This window comes from Pyxicephalus adspersus, chromosome 6 (assembly GCF_032062135.1).
Source record: "Pyxicephalus adspersus chromosome 6, UCB_Pads_2.0, whole genome shotgun sequence".
Lineage (NCBI taxonomy): Eukaryota > Metazoa > Chordata > Amphibia > Anura > Pyxicephalidae > Pyxicephalus > Pyxicephalus adspersus.
The window spans coordinates 103925063-103948713 of NC_092863.1; the positions used below are offsets into that span (position 1 = coordinate 103925063).

General features: G+C 40.8%; 1 protein-coding gene across 11 annotated transcripts in view; it reads left to right on the forward strand.

Moving 5' to 3' along the window:
* The window catches only part of UNC13B (unc-13 homolog B), a 256653-nt gene that overhangs the window by 22538 nt on the left and 210464 nt on the right, over window positions 1-23651 (forward strand). For all 11 annotated transcript variants that reach the window (XM_072413562.1, XM_072413563.1, XM_072413565.1 and 8 more), the window contains exon 3: window positions 13401-13430. In XM_072413562.1, coding sequence (XP_072269663.1) covers window positions 13401-13430 — 30 coding nt within the window. The remainder of the gene's footprint in view (window positions 1-13400; window positions 13431-23651) is intronic.

Consider the following 23651-nt stretch of genomic DNA (forward strand, 5'->3'; position numbering starts at 1 on the left):
GTCCTCTCCTCCTGTGTCTGTATCTGTCATTTGTAACCCCTGTTTAATGTACAACGCTGCGTCATATGTTGGCGATTCTGGACAGAAGGAAAGGGTTAAAACCCATTGTTGTTCTTCACTCCTTCTGTTGTCACTGGGACAGGTGTCTCCATTGTAAGTTATCTGAGGTTTTTCTGTTCTGGATTTTCCATCACTCCCTGTCTTTGCGACGGTGCCTCAGGCTTAGACAATAAGAAAAAGTATAGAAACTCTATGCTAACTTAACGGGCTTCGACATTACTCTATACTGGGGGCTGATTTGGTGCTTTCGCTCCTTTACATCCAAAACTTCAAACTTTTTGGCATCAATAACATTCCACTTTCAAAGTTTGGCATAAGGCAGGACTATATTGCTGAGAGGGACAGGTGATGTCCTATCTCTACCGGGGTCTTTTTTTGCCTTCCTCTGGATCAACTATGTCTATAGGGTTTTTGTATCTGGGATATGTATTTCCCTAGTGGTTGAACTTGATGGACCTATGTCTCTTTTCAACCTATGTAACTATGTATCGGCAATCACCATTCCTACCTGCCAGATCTCTGTCGTCTTCTGCATACGCAGCTCCGCGTAGGAAGCCGCGATACTCTGCGTATCCACCTTTCTTTCGGCTGCTGGAACTGAATGAACTCCTGTGTGACCACCCGGAAGTTAGATCTTCTCGGCCTGGTCAATCAAGATTAAAACAAGGAAGAGGAAGAATCTGAGAGGTGACAGGTGAGTACAATAAAAATTTTACAATCAGGCAGATAATTGTATTTTATTACAAAAGGGACATCGCCTGTCCCTTCAGCAATAAAGGACCTGCCTGGTCACATTTTCCTAATTTTGGGTATAACTCCGCTTTAACACTCAGACCTCATAGAACTGGAATCCAGTGGAAGCCACCAAAGGGGAAGGAAGTCAGAAATAGGTGTTCTGTGTTATACAGCAACCGATGTTTTCTTGGATACAAGAAAAATCCTAAGTAAGTTGTAGGTTTTTCTTTCCTATTGAATATGGTTTTGAATATTTATGTTCATTATAGTATTAGATATATTTTTAATTCAGACTCTTTCATTCCTGAAGAAGCAGCCTAAGTTCTGTGAAACGTGTTAAATGAAAACAACTCTATAAAAAACTATATAATTCCTTTCCATTTGCTGAATGTATATTAATAGTGAGCGTCTAATTAATGTACTTTATATAAAGATTACGTTCGATGATATATCATTGTATTATCAACCATGTTTTATATTTTTATAAAAATAAAATTGTACTTTTTAATATCCTATTGATTGTGCCTTAAAGTCCCACTTATTCGGAACTCCTTTGTTCTCCTGTTGAGGTCTGAAATACGTACCTATATCCAAACTTAACATAGGGTCAAATAAAGAAGTTTGGATGATCCAGTGTCTGATTGGCTTGGGGTTTATTTGGCCATATGGGTGCAAGCAACACTATTGAAACCAATGGGCAAGCTCAGAAAACATTGAAAAATATTTGATTCTTTGTTCTTTTATCACTGCTTTAGAATGACAACCAAGCGCTGTTGATATCATTGAAACATTTGGACATTCATTCATCTTTCTTGCAGAGATAAAAAATCTGCAAACAGTATTTTTTAGCGCCAACATATTACACAGTGCTGTACATTAAATAGGGGTTACAAGTGACCGACAGATACAGATAGTGACACAGGAGGAGGAGAGGACCCTGCCCCGAAGAGCTTACAATCTAGGAGGTGGGAGAAGTATCACAATAGGAGGGGATATGGAATGGTGGGAAGGTTTAAAAGACAGAAGACGACGGGTAGGCAAGTTTTTTGGGGTTTTGAGGGCTCTTTTAAAGGAGCAGAATATAAGAGTAAGTCGAATAGGATGAGGAAGACCATTGCAGAGAGTCGGGGAAGCTCTAGAAAAGTCTTGGAGCCGTGTGTGTGTGAGTGAAGTAGTCATTAATAGGTCATTGGAGGAGTGAAGAGAGAGGCTAAGACAGTTTATATTTCTATCAGGTCAGATGGGAAGGCTGTGAATGGTGTAGGTAGGTGGGAAGGCTGTGTATGGGGTAGGTAGGTAGGTGGGAAGGCTGTGTATGGGGTAGGTAGGTGTTACAGTAGTCCAGACCAGAGATGATAAGAGCGTGTACAAGGAGTTTGGTCTCTGGGGACAGGTAGGGGTGGATTTTGTAGATGTTGCGCAGGTGAAAGGACCTGGAAATGTTCTGAAAATGGGGAATAAATCAAAAGTGATGTTGAATTACAAATTGGTTTGAATTTTTTGAAATCTTAGTTCTGATTGGCAGTCCTTTCTCCTTTTGGCATAGTTCTGCACACAGATGGGGTTGCAGCATTATCCATTGATTGACCCTTCTGTGACAATGGATGTCATCTGTAGCAGGTGGGCCGATAGTGTTGCATTTGTATATCGCGCTGTAATTAACGCTTTTTATTTTGTTTTTATGGCTCGGTGAACGGCCGCTCCTTTACTTAGCTAGATAAACAGAGCCGGCTTATATGGAGAGCTCCTCTGAGTCATCTCATAAATCCGTCTTGTAAAGCCATAAAATGAAACACGCTTTCGGGCTTTTTCAGGTCTTTATCACTTTTTTTTACCCTTAACTGTTCTTGAGACGTAAACAAGAACATCAGCCTGAGCCTGCAGGAAAGAAAAAAGCCTCCTAGTTAAATGTTTTCTCTAATTAATTAAACCGCTTCCTGGCATTGTGGGAACGCGCTGGTGGCCTAACATGCCGAAGTTTGCCGCTCGCTCTGTGTACATTCGGAGCAGGTGTTCCAGGACGGTTTCCCAGGCGACGGCGAAATACAGGGAACGCGCGGTTAGTTGGTGCCGCCGTCTCCTAATGAGAGTCCAAACTCACAGGGAAAGCTTGGCGAGGTTCGACGAAGGATTTTATTTAGAAGCAATACAAAAATTCCTCCCAACTTAAAGAGAATGTGGAACAATGGCACTACTCATGTGCAAAGCCTCTGACGGGAGCTGACTTTGTTTGACTGGGTCTTCTCGAATATCAGCTTTCAGTTCCAGGCTTTTCACACAGGAAATTTTACAATTCTTTCCTTGTCAAGCCAGTTTTGTCCAATAATGAAGATTTTCAAATGGCGAACACAACAACCAATTACCTTATTTTTTTATATTTTTTTTATAATAAATATATACAATAACGTTCTTGAAATTATATTAACAGAAAAAAATATTTTTTTTTTTTTAAATACACAAACAATAAAAATTCTTTCTTGGAGACCATGATGAGACGCTCCCCTCTTGTGCTATAAATTCTATAGATACAAGTTAGAGTGTAAGCTCTTCGTCCAGGGTCCTCTCCTTCTCCTGTGTCACTGTCTGTATTAGTCTGTCATTTGCAACCCCTATTTAATGTACAGCACTGTGTAATATGATGGCGATATATAAATCCTTTTTAATAATAAAAAAAAAGTCCTCCACTCCCTTCCCATTTCTTTTATTTAAGGTTATGGAGAATAGAGCAAGGTGAGTAGGAACAACCCAGAGTAACCACACACAGAACGAGGAACTTTGAGGGTAGGCAACCTCATTTGTTAAGTCCTTAAAAGACTTTCGGTGACTCCACCAAACCCTACTTAAGTTAAATGTTAGTTGTATTTTTGCCAAAATTATTTGTCACAAAATTATATGTTGCCTAAAACGAGTTATTATTGTTATCCAGTATTTTTATAGTGCTGACATATTATGCAGCGCTGTACAAATTCCATAGTCATGTCAATAGCTGTCCCTCAAAGGAGCTCACAATCTAATGTCCCTACCATAGTTATAGGTCAATAATACAGTCTAAGGTCAATTTGGGCTGCAGAAAATTAACCTAACTGCATGTTTTTGGTATGTGGAAGGAACCAGGAGTACCCTGAGGAAACCACATAAACAAAGGGAGAACCTGCAAACTCCATGCAGATAGAGTCCTGGCCGATATTCAAACCTGGAGACCGGAATGCTAATGACTGAGCTACTGCGCTGCCCACCTGTAATAATGTAAGTGCTTGGTAGCACTGTGCACCTTTGCAGCGCTGGGTCCCAGGTTGGAATCTAAGCCAGGACACTGTCTGCATGGAGTTTGCAGGTTCTCTCCGTGTTTGTGTGGGTTTCCTCCAGGTACTCCAGTTTCCTCCCACATTAAAAAAAAAAAGTTAGGTTAATTGGCTTCCCTCCAAATTGATCTTAGACTGTGTTAATGACATATGACTATGGTAGGTACATTAAAATTGAGAGCTCCTTTGAGGGACAGCTAGTGACATGACTATAGACTTTGTACAGCGCTGCTTAATATGTCAGTGCTATAAAAATACTGTGTAATAATACTTATCACCTCTTCTGTTCATGCCTCCAATCCCAACTCGGCTCCTGGAAAACACGTCCCTGGAGTGTCGGTCATCCGTGGCTTCCATAGTTCCCACTTGTTTTTTCCTCCTGAAATCCGTCCATTATGGAATACAGGGTTGATTTTGATCTCAGCAGGAGGAAGCAGTGAAAGTTGTTGTGAACGCAGGAGACTCTAATGACACTAATGTGTTGCTTCCTAGCAGACTTTGGGAGATTATTCATTGATGGCTTTATACAAAAAGATTCCCTGGGCTAATATTCAATGGAATCCCTAAATGCAAGGTTTTCAACGTCCTGCACCCCTGCTACGCTGTCTATGGGGACCCTGGACAATTGGCTACTTTACCCTACCCCAAAACCAGCCCAGGGACCATTTCATAGAGTAGAGTAAAAAAAATAAATAGTAAACATTTTCTTACATAAGAAACTCTTTTCAAGTAAAATATTTTTTGACCAGGTTTCTCCAAATGATTTCCCCCAGGCAAGTTTTGTATACATTTGCATTCTAGCTCCTGGTCCATGTCGCCAAACACCACTGCAGAAATCTCATGCTCAGTACCTTGTTTCAGCAAACAGTTTTGCAAACAGCATGTTACCCAATTCATTACAATTCTAGACAATATCTGTATAGAAATGAAGAGGGACCTTGGGACTGTCTAGCTGGCTGGCTGAGCTCCATATTGGGTGCCATGGCTCTCCCAACTATGTGGACGGGTATTTATAGGATTCTTTGTGCTGATAGAAGAAAGATTTAAGCTTAGTTATCCTTTTTAATATAATTTTGTAGGTCTAAGGCACATATTAGATTTTTGTCCTTTTACATTCCTTTTGAACGGCAAAAGACTGAAAGTTGCATAAATGAGCTCGGTACGTACAGAACTGTCCTGGTCTATGAAGGGGAGAATGACGGAGCGGCACCCCACTGTGCTCCTTCCCCTTTACTCCGCCAGGACGGAACCATGAACACCGTCGGACGTGTGCTGTACGCTCGTCAGATTCTTGTCCGATATTGGCCCTGAAGCAATAATTGGAGGATAATCATTTGACGTGTGAACGTAGCCTAAAAATTGGTTCACCGTGAGGATTTTTGCAAAGAGTCGAAAATCCCGTACAAACATTGGCATTGGCCAATTTCTGAACCCGGCATTTTTTCCTCCCTTTAAGTTCTTTGCATATATAAGAAATGCAAAACCGTCTCAGCATTGTTATCATGTAACAGACGCAACATGTAGTGATTTTATTTACTGCCCTCCAACTGATTACAATTTTAATTTTATAGACATTGTTGAATCCAGAAATATTTTTATGCCGGGTGGGAAGGAGCTGTAGGTGGGTGGCAGCCCCTGTATTGTGACCCAACTTTGATTTTGGGTGGTTACTGAAAAGTACCGGGTGGTGCACCCAGCTTAAAGGGGCCGAGGTGAAACGCTGCGGTAAAACCGTCGGTGTGACCCAAGCTGTGTATTTATAGCCATAAGCCACGCTGACCTTTTTGGATGCCAGTTTTGGAACTGTTTGCTGACGTTTTTTTCCCACGCTGTAAATCTTTACCTAGAATCTGACATAATTACCGAGAAGAAGTTTATTTATCTATTTGGCGATTGTCTATATTTGCACCTTGCCAAGTTTTGCGGAATAATCATTCTTCACCCTTCCCGTGAACCTCATCTCACAACAGTCTATTGTGTTTCCCTCCCGCTCCCTTCTTTCCTTGGTATTGAGGGATTTGTTCCCTCCGCAGCTTCCTCCTGCCACAACCGCCCTGCGCTGATTGAAATCAAGAAGGTGCCATCTGGCTCTTAGACCGGCTACGGTGAAGTATTGGCGGCGTATTGTTTGTGTCATTCTGTCATTCGTGTCTCCGCAGAGCTGAGCGCTCTCTGACAGCGCACGTCACTGAACGCTCCGACAGCCGACGGGATAATGGGATTTTGTCACAGGCTGTTTAAAATAAAAAATAAAATTCCAGAGCTGAGTCACCTGGCTGAATGAAATTCCGGAACATCGGGAAAACATTTTAATGAAATGGAGAATAAACTTGGTGTGTTTGTAGAAATGAAATTGGTTAAAGTCTTTCTGAGTGAAAATCCAGCTGTGTGCCTTGCAATGATTTCCAGCTGATTTTATCTTCTTACCTGCTTCTGTTCTGGAGATAATAAGACTGAAGACCTTTCTGTATCCATCGTATATTAAAGCTTTACTGGGCAGCACGGTGGCTTAGTGGTTAGCACCCCGGTCTTTGCAGCGCCAGGTCCTAAGTTTGATTCTCGGCTAGGACACTTATCTGCACGGAGTTTGCAGGTTCTCCTCATGTCTGCGTGGGCTTTCTCCGGGTACACCGGTTTCCTCCCCTAAAAACGTCCCTAAAACATGCAGTAAGGGTAATTGGCTTCCCCTCAAAACGGACCTTAGACTACAATAATGACATATGACTATGGTAGGGACATTAGATTGTGAGCTCCTTTTAAGGGACAGCTAGTGACACGACTATCTACTTTGTACAGCGCTGCGTAATATGATGGCGCTATATAAATATTGTGTAATAATAATAATAATCATTCCTCCTGTGTTATTAAGAAACCAGTGATGTCCAGCTGTAGGTAAATTTTTTTTGGTGCCTGTATTGGGGTTCTGGATTCTGTTCCCTGCTTCCAGGGTGACAGGTCAGCTTTGAGGTGGAGCAGTCCTAATTATTACACAATCTAACCCATGATCATGCAGGTCATTATTTCAGGACTGTTCAGGCGATGTCCCTTCTGGAATAATTCCTCCTACCTGTCTGACCAGGCAAGAAGCCGAGCTGCGCATGCGCATTATTGACTTTGGTTACCAGGATACCCGAAATCCCGCCTTCCTTTGCGTGTGCTGGGAATGAATGAGCTTCCATGCACCTACATCATCCTGGCCCAGCCAATCAAGATGGCCAAAGATCATTCACAGGAGAGGAAAGATAAAGAGTGGTGGAGTATAATGTATAGCCAGGGCACTAGCATAGTTGATCTATGTTAAGCTTAGGAGTTTTTGTTAACTGTTTTACCCTAAAGCCTATCCTTTTCTTATACTATATATTTTCTTGTTTAAAGCCTATCTCAGTGGCCGGTACCTTGCCAGCTGCTCGCAGCTCCATCCAATGTACCATTTTTATTAAACAGATGCTTGGCAGCAGGCGGCACTGAACTGCTCATGGATGCCCCCATTCATTCCCTATAGACAGCTGATTAAACTTTTCTTTGAACATTGCAACTCTCACTGATATATACAATATTCATAGCTGGAGATACAGCCTGGTCTGGCAGCAAAAGAGACCTGATTTTCCTTTGCTGCAGCTCAATAATACTTACAGGTCTTTTCCTTGTCCCCCTGCCTGTGATTGGACAGTGAAGTAGAAGTAGCAGACTGATGAGTTCATATTTTTGTCCTTCTGCTCTTTCTTCCTATTATCATGCCCCTTGTTAGCACTCTGATTGGCTCCTTGTGCTTCTCCAGGGACTATACACAGCAATGCACCAATGCCATGTTGCTGTTACATTGTGGTGACATATTTGTGTGATTGTCACCGCAATGGACTTACACAACTACATAATGTGCAGGAGCAATATTTCGGTCGCTTTGATACACTGGCAGCCCATTGGCCCATCCTAAAGGTCCATTTACACCTCCTAGATTGTAAGCTCCTCGGGGTAGGCTCCTCTTCCCGTGTCATTGTCTGTCATTTGCAACCCTTATTTATTGTACAGCGCTGTGTGATATGTTGGTGCTAAATAAATCCTGTTTCATAATAATAGTAATATCAATATTGTGTGAAAAATGCGCACAATAACAAGCACATGTTAACACAATTTTGTGTTGGCGCGTCACAGCGCAGATTTTGTCATTGGCATCCCAACAATAACCCAACACACATTGGTTTTGGCGCACCACAATGAACGATAACACATTCATGGAATTGCATCTATAAATATGGCGCACATCAAAATTTTCTGTCCGCCTGGTTGAATGGATGCCTTGTCACAACACACATTCACACTCTTTCATTCATACATAACACACATTCATACTGCAACATGTCAGGATGGGGACAGGTGTGAATGGGCCCTAAAGCCAAATCTCGGGCTGATGTACAAATATAAATGAACGTTACGTTGCAATCTTCACACATCTTGAAGGAATCCTCACACCTCTCCAGTGTATTATTATTACACAGTATTTATATAGCGCTGACATATTACACAGCGCTGTACAAAGTCCATAGTCATGTCACTAGGTGTCCTTCATAGTGGCTCACAATCTAATGTCCCTACCATAGTCATATGTCAGTGATACAATTTAGGAAGCCAATTACCCTAAATGCATGTTTTTGGAATGTGGGAGGAAACTTGAATACCCGGAGGAAACCCAAACAAACACGGGGAGAACCTGCAAACTCCATGCAGATAGTCCTTGCTGGAATTCGAACCTGGGACCCAGCGCTGCAAAGGCCTGAGTGCTAACCACTGAGCCAAGTGACAATTTTCTTGCATTTTATGGTCCTCTGCTGCATTCAGTCATTCACTCCCCCAGTTATTTTTGTATCATTGACAGATCTTCATAGATGTGTAGATGGGAATTGCACATTTCATGGCCGCCGCATATGGGCTCATATCTGTGCTAGGGAAATCCTGGTGTCGGTTGGGGGAAATCGGTTATGCCGTGACGCATATCTGTGCTGCCTTCCAAACTTGTCTTCCTTTTTATAGCTTGGGCAAGCTCCAGGCAAAGAACATGAGTGGCTGAGAAGTTGTCATTTCCCAAATACATTGACTCTCATTTATTAAAGCTATCCAAGGCTGGAGAGAATACACTTTCATCAGTGAAGCTGGGTGATCCAGCAAACCTGGAATGGATCTGGTCCAGGATTCAAAACTTTTGCTGGCTAAAAGCAAATGATTTTTTAAACATCCTTTCCATGTTTTCTGGATCACCCAGCTTCACTTCTGAAAGTGTATTCTCTCAAGCCTTGGAGAGCTTTAGTAAATCAGGGCCATTGAGAGAAAAGTCTGAGAGTTGCTGGGAATAAACTCAAATAGGAAAATGTGAAGGAGTATTCAACCCAGGAACAAAAACAAATTATTTAATTATTAAAAAAATATTGCAGCTCAACAGTCCTTGGATGTGGGGGATGCAGTAGTTTTAACTTTTTTTTTTCTCGTGGTTATCTGATCAATAATGCACTTCCTGTCTGCAGGTGAACAAAAAAGTTTTGACTCCAAGATGGGAGTAAGGTATAGAGATAGCGGGACTTTTAAGGTATTACTACAAATCACTATAAAGATGATACATTCTAAAATTACATATTTATTTAACAATTCTTAAAATCCAACACTAAAAATCAATAATCATAATTCAACATACTATGTTGAGTATTTCTGTTATCAATTTATAAATAGTGAAGGTAATTTCTATGAAAACTCCAATACCCAGGTTAAAAGATTGTATCGGGCTCTAGGGCCAAAACTCTGCGTTTCACAGAACCTGTTGGCTTCATCAGAAGTATTGTAACACGTAATGTAAAAGATAATTTTCTCTTGTTGATTAAGGATAAAGGATATATGTTTCTCCTTCCTCAAAAATTATCACATCCAAGTACATATCATATAAAGTTTGTATCGATTTTGCTACTTTTAGATGTCCAGTTTGTACCTCTCAACTGGCCAAGATTGCAAGAAAATCCTCACCTCCACAAGAACAAAAAAGATTGAAATGCAAATAGAAGCTAAAGTTGAATTGAAGATGCTCTGCATGTGCTCTTTAATGTGCCTATTAAAAAGGAAAAAAACTGAAAAACGCTGAAAACAAAAAAAAAAATCCACTTCAATCCTGCAGCGCAGTAGATCGGTCCATAGGCATCTTCCATAACGTCCTGCGTTGTCCCGACATCCGTCTCCGAGCCGGTGCCGTGAGCGCCGCCATCTTTTCTCTGTTCTTCCTAAGTCACCTGACACAGGCGCAAGATCGGGTGACGTAGGTTGGAAAAAAGCTTGCCGATCTCTCTACGCATGTGTGAGATTAGCATTTTTTCCCCTTTTCACGAAAAGGCTCCGGAGATGCTCGGGCATGTGCAGAAGGAGCACTCAAGAGCCTCCCGGGATGCGTGACTTGGGTATCCCCAGAGGCTTTGCGCTTCCAAATGAGAATTGAGGGGCAGTGGTGCACCCTTTTTTTCTTTTTTTTATTAGAAAAAGGGTGTTGCAATTAAAAAAACAAACATACATATTTTTTACCTTACAAAGGGTTGTTTCTGAGTTTAGGTATGCTTTAAGCGGTTCCTTCAGGGTAGCAGGACCCACTACACTCTGGACCTGATGGCATTCTTGTGGGTTGTCTGTAACGCTTCCAGTGTCCACAACTTGTTAAATTGTTTGTAAATCCCAAAAAGCAAGTCTAATATATTGCTGATTAAAGTGGAAGTAAAGACAAAATAAAAAAAAATCACACCTACCTGGGAAACTCTGATCCTTCCATGGCCGTGGACCTTTCCTTGATGCCGGACTGGATTTCATCTTCATCCCAGCGCAGAAGAAGCACCTGGGCTTTGCCAACTTTTGTCTTCTTGCTACATCACCCAATCTCACACAGCGCAGGTGCTAGATCGGGTGACAAAAAAGAGAGACGATCTTATTGCGCATGCCCCTACTGCGCATGTCCGAGATCGAGCATGAGCAGAAGAAGCAGCCACAGCCTCCCGGGATGGGTGAGGTAGGTATCCAAGCCATTAAAAGGGCCGTGCTGCACTGTATTTTTTAAAAAGTTAATAAAATATTTACTTTACATATAAGGGTTTTCTACCATTTTATTTAAAGGAAAAAAAAGGGAGTTTTGGTTCACTTTAGGCAATTGTTAGGCCTGGTGGCTGCATTTGTTCTCTTTTTTTAATTTTTGCCAGAGGAGAGTGCTCATTTACTGTACTACACGGAGGAGCCGTCGCACTAGGACAGAATGTGCGGAAGGATTACAGCACACCTCCCTCTCCCCCAGTCTCCATAACATTAGATGGAGGTGTTCTGTAGTTCTCAGTAAGAACAATGTAACCCATAAGACCTTAGCACAGGAAGCAATACAACTGACAGGTTGTTTCTTCTTTTTTGTAATGTTTTTAAACGGGCGTAAAACACGTTCAATGGTTTTTTTTTTTTTAAGCTTCGAAGGGAAAGCAAATACGTTTTATTGTTGTAGTTTTCATACATTTTAATGCAAACAATCTTATCAGTGTATTCTGACCTTGTTTCTATGAATAGTTTGTACATATATGTATGTAAAGACAGCCGTGTTTGCAGATTACATAGGCGAGCTTGTGCACCGCTGATCCTATAATCTCACTGCCAGTCTATTAGTCGAACAAAAATGGTACAATCTTTGCAATCTCTTATGACGTGAAACACCCTCATTGCTTCTGTGAGCCAGACGCCAAGTGATTTAATCTCTCCAGGCTTTATTTCTCCAAGATTTTTCTTCTTTTATTCAAGGTGGAAGAAGAATTTTTCTTTCCACAAACAAATGTCACCGGCTGATGCTGCAGGTCCCATTTTTCCTCCCTAATATTTTTTGTTCACGTTTCAATTTTACGCTGTAATCATTTTATATAGCGCTGAGGACGTTCAGGATGGTTTACCAGCTCACTGCTGCGCTAATAGATTCTGCTTGATTGCCGCCGTTCCGTATCGTAGTTACAGTCCTTGAAATACAAACCTCTTAATTAAGTTGGCTTTTTCAATTCAGCGATGGAATACTAAACAAATATCCATATCTGAATTTTTTTGTACTTTTTTTTTTCATTAACTTTTGAGCATTTACTGTTATAATTGAATATTAAGTAAACCGGCACCCACATAATTGGTAGATTCCGGATAAATGTAGTTTCTGGTTGCTTGAGAGTTACTGTTAGAATAATATTAATAAAATTAGGATAGCAATAAAATACGAATAATGTAAATCAATAGAGGCACAATAACAATGCAGTACAGCATATGCAGAGTATACCCAGTTACAAATTCACTTCAGTCAGATAAATTATATTAGTACCGCCTGGCTAGTGTGCTGGTTGCTTGAGAGTGAATTGCGTTATGGATAATGGGGAGTTTACTGTACTGAGTTAATAAAGCGTGAATAAAGTGATTGGTTGTTGCACTAGTGAGCCAACGATAGTTTAACAACAATATAGGAGGAGTCAGGGAGTCACACATCTACACACTGGAGGAGATCTTCACGTTTCAGGAAAGGCTTTTTTGGTGTACAATCGGTAAAATGCCAGCTAGCAACACTGAGTGAATAAAAACCACATTTTAAAAACAAATCGCAGTATGATCTGGTTTAATGCCTAACTTCAGCTCCAGACTAAAAATAACACCTTCTGCAGTTACTTGTTGGTGCCACATGATGGTGCTGTTCTTTGGGGTTAAATGACACCCAGCATCATTCACCAAGTTACTGTGAGCCGTGGGCGTCAGCAGTGCATCACAGGGGATTGCTTGAAAGAATGTTGTTGAGTTATTATATGGTGCTGCTCTCTGCAGCAATCCAGACCTAACCTCTGGCAAAAAGAGGAGCTTTAAAGTAATGTGACCCCCCCAAAGAGGACTAAACCTGCAATTGCTCACCTATCCCCCATTCCATCGCAGGGCACTGCCGTTCTTCTGTTCTTTTTAAAGAGTGTCTTGAGCTTTCTTTATTGGCTATGCCGGTATGATGTAACTCCTGCGCAGACATGTGGCAGTTCATTCATTCCGGCACACACAAAGGACGCAACTAACGCTGAGCTGCAACTCTCAAAATGTGACAGATGGGCAGTGATCAGGCGTGTAAGGGTGGTTATTGCAGAAGGGACATCGCCTGTCCTTTACTACTATAACCTCCTTTCTAACTCCCCCCAATAACAAGTGGGACCCATTGCAAGCTGGGTCTAGTCTGTTGCAAATGTATCTGCATAATGTATTTTTATATTATTTACTTACCTGGGTTTTTTTTTTTTTTTGCAGTTAAGAAAGCCAAACTTCAAGGTCCCCCAGGTAAGAAATTTTGTTTTTCGTTATCACTTCATATACTTATACCTATATCTAAATCTGATTTACTTATTTCCTTGTAAAAATACCGGAAAATGTTTTGACTCGAGTATAAACCTAGGGCTCAAAATGTGTCTCTGACTTCTAACATTTAAGATAGTAATCAAATAAAAAAGCCAAAAAAAATAAACATGAATAAATCTAAGATGTTTGTGTAATGAAAATACATGGGCTTATTCTTTTATCCTATTTTTTTAAAAGTTAAAAAATTTGGTACTTTTATGTTGGTTATAATAGATCACATGCTGAAGTGATCGGTATATTGTTGGCGGCCAATAGATGACTCTCTGCCCCAATTGTGAAGTGTGTAACAAAACTTATTGGCTAGAGTTTGTTGCACACTTTACAAAAAAAGAAATAGCACCATCTAGTGATATCCAGACAGATTTTTTTTTTAATGTCATTTTGTAGGCACCAACTGTGGTTTATATACGAGTATATCTGTTAACTTTTCCTTTAAAAATTGAGCTTTTGTGTTTTTATCTCCCTTCTCTGCTGCACACAGTTTAAGTGGGCCTAAATATGCATATAACGAGAACCAAAAAGATTGGAGAGACTTCCTACTTTTGATACTTAAGTATTCCTTTTAGTTTTGTTTTTCACCCATCAGCTTATACATCCTGAACCAACATAGTGGATGGGATGGAAAGCTGCTATACCCAAGAGGAAATGGAGAGAAATTCTCCAGTAGCAACATTGGAAGGAATAGGAGCAGGAGGAGGAGGCTTGAACTCCTGTCAGATTTTTCATTATTGTTGCAATTTTTGTTGTTGCTTTCTGTTTGGAAAAACTGTTGACAGCAGGACAGGAAGTCAAAGAAAATCTCTTAGCATCGCCAGACAAATTCTAATACTTCCTCACTGTATCCAAAGCAAGATTGAACCAGCCTTTTAATTTCGGATATTGGTGCCATATCTGATCGTGATGAAATTGGCTGGTATTCTAGTTATAGCATAAACAGTTTACAGTCATCCTGAATTAATCCTTATATAAGTCCAAACTCTAAGCAGATATAATAGACATAAAGTAATGCAGCTTGTAATGATTAATACACCAAAAATGCATTTTGTGAATGTAAGTAGCTGGATTAGAACTGGAATCAGCCAGTTGCTGGACCTGTATAGCTGGAATGTGGAATCCTTTGATTCCTTCAGAGGTTGCATAGAGTTCATCGAGCTAATTGTTATGATGGGCCTAAAGTTTTTTAGCTGGCACCATTTGGCACAGTCAGTCGCATGAAACCAGAGGGCAATCTTTCCACTGACATCCTTTGTCATTCCAGAGACAACCTTATTGTCCCTGATGACTAGAGTTTGTTACACACTTAACGAGAGGACACAGTGCCATCTAGTGATGTATCCAGAGTATAAACTGAGATTCTTTCCATTGACTGCCATTTTTTTCCCCACTGATCAATGGTTTTCCTCTCTTTTCTTTCCATTGACCTTCTTATGACCTCCTCTCTTATAACCTCTTCCAATTCATGGCTCAAAGACTTCTCTGGACCAATCCCCACTCCTTGTAACTTTCTGCCCTCAACCCATTAAGTTTGCTCTAAAGTTCAACTTTAAATATGTGGGATCAGGCAGGGTAGGCTTTATTGCAGGTGATGAGCTTTCTCACCTGCCTAATCATGCCAGGATATCCGGCACATCCCCGCTTCCGTTGTGGTGACCGAACTGCATAAACTCTGGAGTCATCCAGTTCAATAAAGTTGACGGAAGATAGGAATGCGTAAGAGAAGGAGAAAGATGACAGACCGAAAACGTTTGTGCATACAGCATTGGCTAGCATAGCTGGGCATGGGCAGATAGAAGGCACCTTGCATAAAGGACCTCTGTCAGTCATATGATGAGGGGCGCACATAATAAACAAGCACTCAGGTGGCTATTCCAACCTTAAATTGTGCTCTTGACTGCTTTTTGGTGCCATATTTAGGTGAAAACTTAAGTTTCCGTTTAGTTTTCCTGATTAATGCAAACAAATTAACCCCAAATCATTCTGGCTTCTTGTTAAATATTTTCTAATATTATGATCAGTGTAGTCCCCCAGCAGGAGACAGTCGGCTTCAGGTAGAAAAAGTCTCCATGATTCTAACATGAGTAGAGTGTTACAATGTTATCATTAATTAAACACGATTAGCCCCTGATGAGATGTACGCGGCCCATAAAAATGACATTGCTGACAGATCACGCTTCCCGGGAAAAAGAAGTTATGTTCTTAAAATTGCCAATTATAGGCGCGAGCTGTTCGTGATTCAGATTTCATGTACTCAGAATATTAAGAAAGTAATTCCTCATCTCTGGAATTTCCAGAGACTTAGAACATTGGTCTGATGTACAGTAACCTTAAAATACGGGGTGAGGATGAGGTTTAGCCGAGGATTGCCAGAGATTCAGAAATCAGGAAATTATTCCATTTTTTTTTTTTATTTAAGTAATTGCAAACGCTTATAGTTACATAGTATGTCAGGCTGAAAAAAGACATAAGTCCATCAAGTTCACCCACTAGGTAAATAAACATATCTCAGATAAAACCCTATGGACATAGTTGATCCAGAGGACGGCAAAAAAAATACAACCCTGGAACAATTTGCTCCAACGGGAAAAAATTCCTTCCTGATTCCATGAGGCAATCGGATGTTCCTGGGATCAACAGTCTCTGTTTTCTTTACTTGAAAGCCTTAATCCCCAGTTATATTCTGTGCTTCTAGAAATCATCCAGCTTTTTCTTACAGCAATTTATAGTAGTTGCTGAAACTACTTCCTGAGGGAGCCGATTCCACATTTTCACAGACCTTACAGTGAAGAATCCCTTCCTTATCCGCAGCTTAAACCTCTTTTCCTCCAGGCGCAAAGAGCGCCCCCTTGTGCTTTGTAATGATCTCAAAGTGAATAGTTGGGAAGAGAGTTCTCTATATGGACTGTTTATATATTTATACAGGGTGATCATATCCCCCCTTATAAGTCTCTTCTCAAGGGAGAATAGATTCAGTTCAGCTAATCTCTCCTCATAGCGGAGCTCCTCCATTCCTTTTATTAGTTTAGTTGCCGTTATCTGCACTCTCTCCAATCCCACAAGTTCCTTTTTGTGAACTGGTGCCCAAAACTGGACTGCATATTCCAGATGTGGTCTGACCAATGCTTTGTACAGGGGCAGGATTATGTCCTCATCTCTGCAGTCTATTCCTCTTCTATTACAAGAAAGTACTTTGTTATCTTTAGATATTGCAGCTTGGCATTGCATGCTGTTATTAAGTCTATGATCTACCAAAACCCCCAGATCCTTTTCCATTTCTGACTCCCCCAAATGTATTCCCCCTAGACAGTATGAAGCATGCATGTTGTGAGCCCCCAAGTGCATAACTTTATATTTCTCAATAATAAATGTCATTTGCCACTTGGCTGCCCAATCAAACAGTGTTCTCCCCAGCCCCTTTTAGCTGAGTGAACCACCCGGCACTTTTCAGTAACCACCCGGCTGTTAGGTAATTACTGATGAGTTGGGTCATATTACAGAAGCTGCCACCCACCTATAGCTTCTTCCCACCCAGCTTAAAAAAATTCTCTGGACACTGCACTAATTCTGGGTTGTTTTGTTTTCTGTGTATGTTGGGTTATTGGTTGACTGGAGTGAACTTTTATTGGCAAAAACAAAAACGCACTTCCATGTTCTTTAACAAGGAATTTTAATGCTTGTTGTATGCAAACCCAAGAACAAAAATGTCATCTATTGCAGATCTAGATTAGTTTTCTTTTCTCAGGCCATTATTTACACCTGTACCTGCCATTAATAAACTTCCTGCCCAACATTTCTAACGTTTATTCACTGTATTGTATCCATGGAGGAGCAGCGTTGTCACCCTGGGACAAAGTGTGTGGAGGCAGAACATCTCCCCTACTTCTTATCCCAATACCATGTGGGAGATGTTCTTTGGATCCATCTGCAATTCATTGCAGCATAGGCAGTGTTGGCAGCACTGATCCAGCAGATAAATCAAAACCCTTTCAGTGTTTTTTTTGTAGAACAAAAGAAGCCAAATAGGAAAAGTTAAACTTTTTCGATTTATGTTTCAAAAGTTTGTATATACAATATTGTAACAACAAGAAGTATATTATCTATAGTTAAACATTGTTCTATCGGTTCATATCATACTTATCATAAACAAATATCAAAATTAGCATATTTAAAGAGAAAAACAAAAAAATATTAGATTGGAAAAATAAGGTTAAAGCAAAGAAAGAAAGAAAAAGAAAGAAAGAAATGGAAGTTTATTATAACCTAAATACTTATTCTATACATTTTTTCCTAAGCTAGTGAGTTTGCATCTTGGATTTCTCAACCATCTGGCCCAACTACATGTTAAGTTATGACTTCTGTTAATCATAACATTCATAACATAACTTACACTACTTAACGTAAATCTACACGGTGTAGATTTACAGTCTACTTATCCTGGTGTCCATTGTTGCAGAGAAAGCGAAGGGACATCCAAAAATCTAAGTCTGGAATGAGAAGGAGAGCTCAATCTTCCAGCAGAGACATTTGTTCTGATGACAATTATAAAAGCCAGAATTAGCTTAATCTCTGGAACAAAAATAAAAAATAATTCTCCATAAGTTTGATAAAGCAGATCATTGCACCATCTTAACTCACTATAGAACCATAGTAAAGGGATTTTCAAAGATCCGTGAGTGTTGACATATTTGCTCTTTGAATTTCTTCAGTGTCACCATTGTTGCACACCACAAACATTCAACACAGAAATGTTTTTCAGCTTACAGCCCATGTATGATGACCCAATCCTTCAGTACCCACCCAAAAACAGCCGGGCGGCCACTAAAAGGTGCCGGGTGGTGCGCCCAGCTAAAACGGGCTAGGCAGAACACTGGAGGAGTTTGCACAGGATAATGGTTTATTTAGCTATAGGAAGTTCGAGGACATTCTAACTCACAGTGGGTTCTGATTGGTTGATGTATATCACTACCTGGGAAAGCCGACATTCCCAGGCAGGAGAAGAGTCAGAAATTATAGCTAGAAGATTTAACAGTCAGTGAATCTTATGCCTAAAGTTATAGGTGAAACCTGATGAGTCAGCCCCTATAACTACAATATCACTTTCCGATAGATGGTCCTTTAGAACTCTTTATTCAGCTTCTACGGTGCAGGTTGCTTGCAGCTGTTCAATGGCGGAGCTCCTGGCCTAGATAGTAAAATGTCAGGACAGTCGGCGGTCCTTGGATGAAAGATCTGAGAGAGGAGAGATGAGCAATCATACACAGGGCTTGAGCATCTTCATGTAATAGAATTTTCCAGGCACTTCCCATCATTTGGTTTACCCCTTCCCCATTCTTGGCACCACAGAGCTGAGTCCTATTAATGGGAGAATAAAGCATCTCTAGCTTTTTCTTTTTCTTCTTTAGACAGAAAAGCTGAATAGCTGAGAGTTCTACAAAAAGACATCAAAGTATTTTCTGTGCTGCAGACGGGTTATTTGTGCCACAGAATTGCTTCTTTTAAAAGGTTTTGCAGAGGTTTGAGTCCTCAGGCAGATGCAGCTTTTTGTTATTTCAGAACCCTTTTTCACATTTGTGCACCAAACCTAAAACCTCAGCAAAATTTGGAAATGTTTAGAGAACTCGATGCACTAGGTCAAAACTTCTCATGTGTCCATAGACGTAGATCAGCTTTATATGAGCTACAGTTTGAGACAATAATTGTAGCCTGGAGGTAAATCTGTACACAACTGCAGAACTGCTGACTTCTATTATGGAAACTCAGGAGCTGGAGAGTGGGTTAAGGACTTCAGGCTGCAATGTAACATTTTGATGTGCATGAATATAAAAAATCTGCATGGTTATAATTGGCCTGAATATTTACATTCGGGTACAGGTCCAATCATTACTGGTTCTCCTCAAGGCCAAATTTATAAGGATGTAGATCTGGTACAAGTCGACCTTAACGGGTTAAGATGGAGAATGCATGGCCTGGATTTTGTGACGACGTAGATGATTCAGCTGTCCTGACGATTGATAAATCCCTTCTTGTTTAATAACTAATGAGCATAGGAAAGGAGAACGCAGCATGGCAGAATATTACTAAGGAGCCAGCCAGAGGCAGCACAATGGACTGATGGGTATCAAACTTAATAAAAGAAGACGGAAGGTTTTCTGACAGATAAGTGTAATGGCAATGAGCTCCGGTCACCACATCATCACATGTCGTATCAGTTCCTGAGGAAAAGTTTTTATTAAACTCTTTTCAGAAGCAATGACTGATGGCAAGGGCAAGATCTGCTGCAATGTATTTAAAAGAAAGACGTCCTGTGATGAAGAGGGAAAATATACTTACATCAAGTCTTCATCATTTTTTGTTTTTGGGTACAGCTAGAGAACCTTTAATCTGCCTGTTAGGGCTGCGCCCCCTGGCACACAGGGTTACCCAGGGTGCAGAGTATAGTCTGGTAGAGCGTCCTCTATTGTTATTTCGACAGCATGTTGTAGATAGTTGTAGTCTTCCAACTTTTTGCTCACAGTTTGGTGAAGACCCTTTTTTTGCTCTCCACTGACTGTACCCCTGAACACAAAGCTAGCTTCATGAATAAAATGGGTCACCAGTTTTTTGTGGAGGTACTTGGGGGGGGTCCTGCCCCGATCCTTGACCTAAACCCTACTGAACACCTTTGGGACTAATTGAAATTGTTACCCAGGTTATTCTCACCTTACAAATGGGCAGACATGTCCACAGACATCATCAGTAAAATCTTGTGGAAAGCCTTCCTAAAGGAGTGCAGGATGTTAGCCACAAAGGGGGGAGAACCTCATAATATTAGTCTTTGGAAATGGGCATCCCCATAGTAATGACCATGGGAAATGGGCATCCCCGTAATAGTGGACATGGGAAATGGGCATCCATGTAGAAATTGGCATCTCTATAGTAATGGACATGGAAAATGGGCATCCCTGTGGTAGTGGACATGGGAAATGGGCATCCCCGTAGTAGTGGGCATGGTAAATGGGCATCCTTGTAATAATGGGCATGGGAAATGGCCATTCCTTGTAGTAAAAGGCATGGGAAATGGGCATCCCATAGTAATGGCAATGTGTGTTGTGAGATCCCATATATAAAGCAATGAGAAAGGTCAACTATTCATGGCTATGGGAGATGAGCAACTCTATATTAAATGCAATGGGAGATGGGCAAATTCATATTATTGGCCACTGGAGATGGGCAAACCCATATTAATGGCTTCAGGAGATAGTCAACTCCATTTTAATGGTCATGGAATGTCCAACCATATGACATACTGTAGTGGTGATTATCAGATTTCCAAAAACCCTTGGCCATATGGTACATGAGAAATGGCTGGACAGATTCCAAATATTTTAGAACATAAAGCAGTTTACATTTATGGCTTCTATCTGTGTATTTATCTGCATTTAGCTTTCTTGACCGCTCCCTTGCTGACATTGAAAATGGGCATTCCCGTAGCAGTGGACATGGGAAATGGGTATCCCCATAGCAGTGGGCATGGGAAATGGGCATCCTTGTAGTAATGGGCATGGGAAATGGGCATCCCTGTAGTAATGGGCATCCCTTTAGTTAGTAGTGGACAATGGGAAATGGGCATCCCCATAGTAATGGGCATGGGAAATAGGCATCCCTGTAGTATTGGGCATAGGAAATGGGAATCCCTGTAGTAAAGGGAATGGGAAATGGGCGATCCCATATATAAAGCAATGAGAAAGGGCAACTATTCATGGCTATGGGAGATGGGCAACTCTATATTAAATGCAATGAGAGATAGGTAAACCCATATTATTGGACACTGGAGACGGGCAAACCCATACTACTGGCTTCAGGAGACGGTCAACTCCATTTTTAATGGTCATGGAATGTCCAACCATATGACATACTGTAGTGGTGATTATAAGATTTCCACAAACCCTTGGCCATGAGAAATGGCTGAACAGAATCCCAATATTTTGGAACATAAACCAGGTTACATTTATGTCTTCTATCTGTGTATTTATCTGCATTTAGCTTTCTTGACAGCTCCCTTGCTGACAGTTGACGTTTCTCAGCTATGTCAGGGAAGCCCAGAAAAGGTGTAAATCATCAGAAGCGGTGATTTTGGTTATTTTTATGATCCGTGACGCACATCTGTGCTGCCTTCCAGTCTTGTGATTTCACACCTACCAGTAGTCTTATTCCGCTTTATATCACACTGCACAATCCATTGCACGAGCAGTTTTAGCAAGGGATTTTCTTTTCCCTTTGTGTCATATCTGAACAAATGTTTTATCATGTGAATCTGAAATGCCAGATTTTTTTCAAGGGCTGCGCAATGTCTAAATGCAGAAGGTGCACACCTATCACTATCAACCCAACCGGACAGAGTTATTGTTTGTATACAGGCAGCCAACAAGCAGGAATTATAGAGAACAAGCATCTGATCTACTAAGCCAATGAGTAGAATGGTGCTGCCTTCTCCACAGGAGCTGAATTACAGCCCTTTAATAAATATTGGCTGCTTTTTCTTCCATGTGTGGCGCCTCTCCATGACCACTTTCTGCTCCGTATAATCACTGATGAGCTATTTGGATCCGATTTTGTTTTCTAATAATAAATCCCCCTTATTCTGGGATTCTGCACTGGCTGCATGCTTGAGTGATCTACGTTCTATCTCTGAATAGATCTGAAAGAGAAAGCGAAAAGAAAGTCTCATATTATAGGAAGGGAATGTTTAGACTGTATGGCGCCCTGGACAAATGTGAAGTGTGGGGGACCCAAAGCACAACATTCAGATTTTAACTCTTAAGGGCTCTGGAGAAGGTGGGGCCCAGGGCAGTTTTTAGGCCGTGGAGATTTAAAAGTGGGAATGGTGGGATAGTTTGATGAAATACCGGGCTGACACTACTAAGCTGTGTTTTTTCAGCCCGCATCAGGAATTGAGTGGAATGCATTGCTGGCATATCAACAGGTGATGAGTTTAAAAAGGTCTTTAAATTGCTAAAACATGGAGAAAAGTGCATGTATTGGGGGGAAAAAAATACATTGAAATACTTGAAAAACATTTTAGGTTTTGGTTATATCTCCCTTTACAATACTTTCATGGCTTTCCAAAATTCCATATATACCGGTACTCGAATATAAACCAAGGTAACTTTTTTTTACCTGGAAGGGGAGGGTGGAGAAAAATACTTAAACTCAAGTATAAACCTAGGGCACAAAATGTGGTCATCATGCCTAACATTCAACATGGTAACAGGAAACAGAAATACCTAAATACATTCAAAGTGTAAAATAACCAAACAATAAAAAAAGCACCTAATTCTGCAGATCCCTCCATCACGCTGGACCTTTCCTCGATCGGGTCCTGTGCTGTCCTGGAATTCTCCTTCATGACGCTGCCATCTTCAGCCTTCTTCTGGCTACATCACCTGATTTTTGTTCTATTGAGTTGAATATGATGGGACACTTGCTGTTAAATGATCTTTTGTGTCGTATTTTTGGCCACCAGTAGGTGGTGCTGTGCCCTCATATAAACTGTGTAACAGACTACTAATGTCTCAAATGGCAAAAGCTTGAACACTTTACGTAAGGACACTGTGCCATTTACTAGTATGACCCAAGTATAAACCAAAAACGTATTAATAATGCTTTTTTTAGGTCAAAAAAAATCTTGGCTTAAACTTGAGTGTCTAAAGTAATTGTCTCTTCTAATATGGCTTATTCCCGCTTTCCACTATTTTTGTTGTTCATTCCTGGTTCCCACAGCTTTGCTAGTGATGCCTCCAGATTTGGGCCCCTTGTCCTAAATTGAGTGATCCTGTTCAATTCTGTATTATGTTTGGTTCTAAATAGGAACGGGAAGCGCTAGAAGCTGTGTGAAGTTTTTGTTGTTCTCTGTCAGCATAATTTATATAAAAAATCTCAAAAATGAGAAGTTTCTGTCCCCAAGTGTGTTCCCAAATTACCACCCTATCACTCCAGCCTGATATGGGGACTATAAATGGCTAAACTGACTCGCATTACACAGGCATGGTGGACCGTTGTTACCATCAGAAAGCCCACCCTGCGAAATACCATGCCGCCATCACTGGAGTGAATGTAGAATAGAAATGGAAGGGACGCTGCAGGAGATCAGAGAATATGTAAATTTTA